The following is a 4,932-nucleotide window of genomic DNA, read 5'->3' on the forward strand; positions in this document are numbered from 1 at the left end:
CCATACCATTACTTCAAAAAGATGATGGGTCCATATGTTCTTCTAATAATGAATCTTCGGAATGTTTATCCCTATTTTTTTCTCAGGTTTTTACAGACGAACCAAATGACACCATTCCTCAAATAATGAGTCCACGTCTCCTTACAACTCTTGATAATATCTCTTTCACTCCAGATGTTATTAAACAACATTTGTCGAAACTACGCAATAATTCATCACCTGGATTAGATGGACTAACTTCCTTTTTCCTTAAACAGTGGGCAGAGTCTGTAGCCATACCTATATCCTTTATAATGAATACTTCTTTTGTAGCGTTTAAAAAACCAGTGAAAATATGATCTTTAGATTTGTATAGATTTTACAATCCCTCTCTAAGAAGTCCAAATTTTTTTATTCAGTTTTTTACTTAAATTCAGATTGCAAGGAATTTTCTAAAACCGCACCTGTATACATCTACGAAGTATTCCGCAACATTTCAATGTGTTACAAGATTCCTGTTTATTTGAGACGCAAAAACAGAATTTGTAAGAAGTTTTGACAAAAGTACAGTTCTAATGCGTTGATGAACTTTCTAGAATAAATGTTGAAAATCAATTTGATTGGTTTGTTTGAATTTGGTACAAAGATCGAAGCTCGTAATTGGCTCTGAAGAACGGAAGCCGGAAATTGCGTAGTGACAGGATCAAGGAATTTTGGCAGGAGACGGAGAAGAAAGCAGGCATTCTTACAATGGTAGTGAATCAGTAAACATCGATAGTGAGTTACCGGCTTTTTTGTGACGCAAAAAGAATTTCCAAGTAAATGGGATCTATCAAAGTTCTTCTGTGTTGTTGTTAAGTAGGTGTACCATCAGTTTGATGGTGTAGCAGTTCCTTTTTTGATGGTAAAAGTGTAATATACGCTTTGTAAAAATACTGCGTATGTATTTATGAAAGCCGGCATAGTACTAATATCGTAGTGATGAATTAAACCCAAGCCTCCCGTCTCCTGGATTAGAAAACCTATTTCCCGAGGTAAATAAGCAAATTTCTTTTGTTTTATGGTATTTTCATGGTATAATGGTATATGGTGCAATCAGTAATTTTCCATTGACATTTTCCCCTTCGAGTGACGTATGAACTACGTACGTGCTGTCAAGTGTCATGTCAAGTTTCACAATGGTGAAGTTTTGAATTTTAAGGTATAGTGACTTTTAATAATTATAAAATTCTCAAACTAATAACGTTAATTTCTTTCAACATAAAAAAAATAAATCTTTTTGGAACTTAAAATACAAAGATGAAAAAGTAAATTGTTGAACAGAACAAAGAATAATTTTGCTTCCATCATTAAAATATTATTGTAAAGACATAATTGTAAGTTAATGTTAAAATCCTTTTTGAAACCTTTTGAAATAGTTAAAAATAAAAGATTTACGGAATGATATTTGACAGGTGACATAGTTGTTGTTATTTTCAATAATTAAGTACTACGAGGAGTAGTCAGTAATTCTTTAATGTAAACATTGTTCCCTGAATGAATATAAATTTTTGTTTTAATGCAAATGCTATAATATATGTCATAATTAGGTCAGTCAGTCAGTTATACAAGTCATAATTAAGTCAGATATCAAATCCTCAATGCAATAATATTATTGTTTATCTTTTGGTGCACCATAACCTATGTTCAGAAAAGTAGATGTATTTTTTTTTACAGGTAATCTTTTATGTAATCTGAAAGTTTTGTTATGTCAAGGAATAATTTTTCAATAAATGCCATAACTGTGTATTTTGTCCTGTTTATTTACCGCTAACCTATTGGCAAAATTTTAACCACAAACTTTAAAAGCTTTTTAGAGTCAAATTTTAAGATGTTGGATGATCATAGAAAGTAAAACTCCTGGTAAGGCGCCCTAACAAAATATAGCCAGGATTTATATTTAACACCCCAGGATATCTGTAAGTACCCTTGTTTAAATTTTTGATAGTAGTAAATATTCCCTAATCCCTAACTTCTTCTTAACGAACTCACAACCTTAGCTCTCCAACCAAAACACGAGCCGCCGTAGCAAAGTAGTTTTTAGAAATATCCCCTAGTTTTCTCGACCCTTTTGTATTTAAGCAGTATCTAAATTTTCCAAGCTTTTATCTTCCCCCTTATTTCTAAGTGCTACAAAATGTCGCCCTAGAACGTGGGGCCGATTCATTTTTCTGCCTCTTTCAGTGTCCAGTTGTGCGCTACAAAATAGCACCCTCAGACGTGAGGCCAGTCTCTTTTCACCCCCCAGTCATATCGTTAAGTTGTTCCCAAGCAGTTTACATTTTTTTAGTTAGTCCCAACTGTTTTTCAACTTAATTTCCTCTCCTTGCCCCAGATTTGAGACCGATTCTACTATCACAACCAGTATCGCAACATAGTTTAGCCCAAGAGCCCCTACATTTTTTTAGAACGTTACGAAGTGGTATAAAATTTTCAATAGGATGTGTAAATATGTACTCATAGTAGTGTATTAACATTGTTTTTATGTATGTACTTATAGTAGATGTTAATACAGTACCCATGGTGAAAGCAATATTTAAATTTTTTTTAAAAAAGTATTGATTGTATAGACAAGTAGTCTATATAAGTAGCGTTGAACATTCCAATATTGAAACTATTGATAAAGTATAACATTTTAGTTGTATTTGTGCATTTATTCATAATTGATTAACAATTTTTTACAGAATAACTTGTTTTTGTGATTTTTTTTGTTCGTCATTTGAGTATATGTGTATAGTCTGTGTAGTTTCCGTTTGAGTTTTTACTCCCAATGTTGTCTAGTTGTCCCATTATTTTTTTTCTCAACTAATCTAGCTTTGTCAGTGTCATAAAGATACCAAAGGTTAGTTGGAGTCTGCCTGTGAAGTAGTTTGAGTGTATCCGTGAAGTAAAGTAGTTAGTCAGTCCAATTACTATTTGTCTTTCCCTTCTTGTACCAGAATAGATCACAAGTGTAATACTCGTGATAAAGGAAGTGTGCTTAGTTGTCTAGGAACGCTCCCAATAGTTATCGGAACAAGAACCGTTGTTGGTGTTATCCCGTGTAAGCTCATTCGAGAAGCAAGTTTCAATATTATTTGTGTTTGTCTATCCCTGTTTTGTCTGAAAATATTTGAGTCTGTTGTTTCCTGTTTGTTTTGTGTACCCTTGTGTTATTCCCTGTTAGTCCGTGTCAGTGGTGGAGTGTGAATTTTTTGACCAATAGTTTATTGACCCCTCTTTTGTTTATTGAGTGATTGCAGACCAAGAGCAGAAGTTGCAACAAAGTCAGTGAGGTTAGGATCTGGCTGCGTGAGAGTGCAAGTGAGGTTTGTGTTCGTTTGATAAATAGAAACGGTTTTTTGTCCGAAAGTCATACTTTCTACTATTCCCTTTGGTCTTTCCCCTGTGTGTTGTTTTCACCCCAGTTTTAAAAATGAAGTCTACCCAAGTTAATGATCTGAAAACCGATGAGTTATCTTATGAACTTTTCATAAGAGGTTTTAATGTCCAAAATAGGACTGTTGAAGAAAAACGTAAGTTGTTGAGAGGTCAGTTAAGTAAAGAGACCATCTCATCTTCCATTAATTTGACTAAAAATGTAGTCGATCCTGATCAAGAGTTACCTACAATCCAGTCAATATTAGCAGATTTGCAAAGTATTGCGCGGGCAATGAGTGCACAGTCATCAAAGGCTGACTTTGCTCGTTTCAAAACAAGGTCCAGTCATCTGGATTTCAGATTGGAAAATTTCCCTGATAATGTAGAAGAAGCTATAAAAGAAGTTATTGACAACTATAAGATGGATTTATTGATGTTGACTGGAGATGTCTTAGAAAAGGAAGAGACATCTGACAATGTGTCCGTCCCATCGACTAGTGGTACAACTTCAGTCCCCGTTGCCCCTATTAGTTCAGTTTCAGCCCCTATTATACAAATTTCAACTCCTGTTAGAGTTTCTGATTTAAATATCTAATTTAATGGTGAGAGTAAAGCCCTTCCCACATTTTTAGAAAAAGTAAGAGATTCTGCTAGATCCAGAAATATTTCTGATGATCAGCTTAGATCCTGTTTAGATCAGCTTTTGAGTTATTCGACGGAAACGCTGCTATTTGGTATAGGAGTGTTGGAAATACAGTTAACAGTTGGAATGAGTTGGTAACCCTTCTCAAAACTGCTTTCCTACCCCCAGATTATAATGATAATCTCCTTGATGAAATTAAAGGTCGAAAACAAAAAAAGTCTGAGTCAATCACTATTTATTCCGCAATCATGGAGAATCTCTTTAAACGTTTAGAAGAGTACCCATCTGAAGCCCAACGAGTAAAGATTTTAAGAAAAAATATTTTGGTGGATTATATTCCACTCGTAGCCCTTCAAGATTTTCCCACTGTCGAAATGTTAGTCATAACTGTTAAACGTTTGGAGCAAAATGTTTTGCCCCTGCTTCAAACTACAAAAGGTCTTGCTGGTATTTCATTAGAGGATTCAGAAAAACCCCAAGAGAAGCTTCAGGTACTTGATAAACAAGACAAGCCTGATAACCCCAAAGGAGACAAACGAGAAAAGCAAGATCGTCCCTTTAAGAAATCCAAGTCTACGCAGAGAAATGAGAGACCCAATCCTCCAGTAGATACTGATGAAAGACATCAGTCTTCTTCTTCTTATCCACCCCACAGAAATCAGTCTTCTTATCCACCTCCATTGATGCAATCCCCTCCCTATCGACCGTATGGAAATCAGTCTTCTTCTTATCAACCTCATTCAATGCAACCCCCTCCACAACCCTACCAAACACATGACAACCCTAGAAAAATTATTTTTTGTTTTACTTGTGGTAAGCCCAACCACATTTCTCGCAATTGTACAAACAGAGAAATGTCTTGTTCTCGTTGTGGTAATAAAGGAGTGAGAACGTCCTCCTGTATGTGTCAA

The 4,932-nt window shown here is 34.9% G+C and overlaps 1 protein-coding gene across 1 annotated transcript; it reads left to right on the plus strand.

Annotated features, from left to right (window-relative positions):
* Positions 1–313: 313 nt before the first annotated feature.
* On the plus strand, positions 314–3,973 carry LOC126885537 (uncharacterized). The gene is made up of 2 exons (XM_050652119.1): positions 314–1,695; positions 1,828–3,973. Exon 2 carries the CDS (start codon positions 3,434–3,436, stop codon positions 3,971–3,973), a length of 540 nt encoding a protein of 179 aa, XP_050508076.1. The 5' UTR covers positions 314–1,695; positions 1,828–3,433.
* The last annotated feature ends 959 nt before the right edge of the window (positions 3,974–4,932 follow it).

This window comes from Diabrotica virgifera, chromosome 5 (assembly GCF_917563875.1).
Source record: "Diabrotica virgifera virgifera chromosome 5, PGI_DIABVI_V3a".
Lineage (NCBI taxonomy): Eukaryota > Metazoa > Arthropoda > Insecta > Coleoptera > Chrysomelidae > Diabrotica > Diabrotica virgifera.

What these genes read in the sequence shown, in the direction of transcription:
- LOC126885537 (XM_050652119.1), top strand. Translation starts at nt 3,434, where the DNA reads ATGAAGTCTACCCAAGTTAATGATCTGAAAACCGATGAGTTATCTTAT.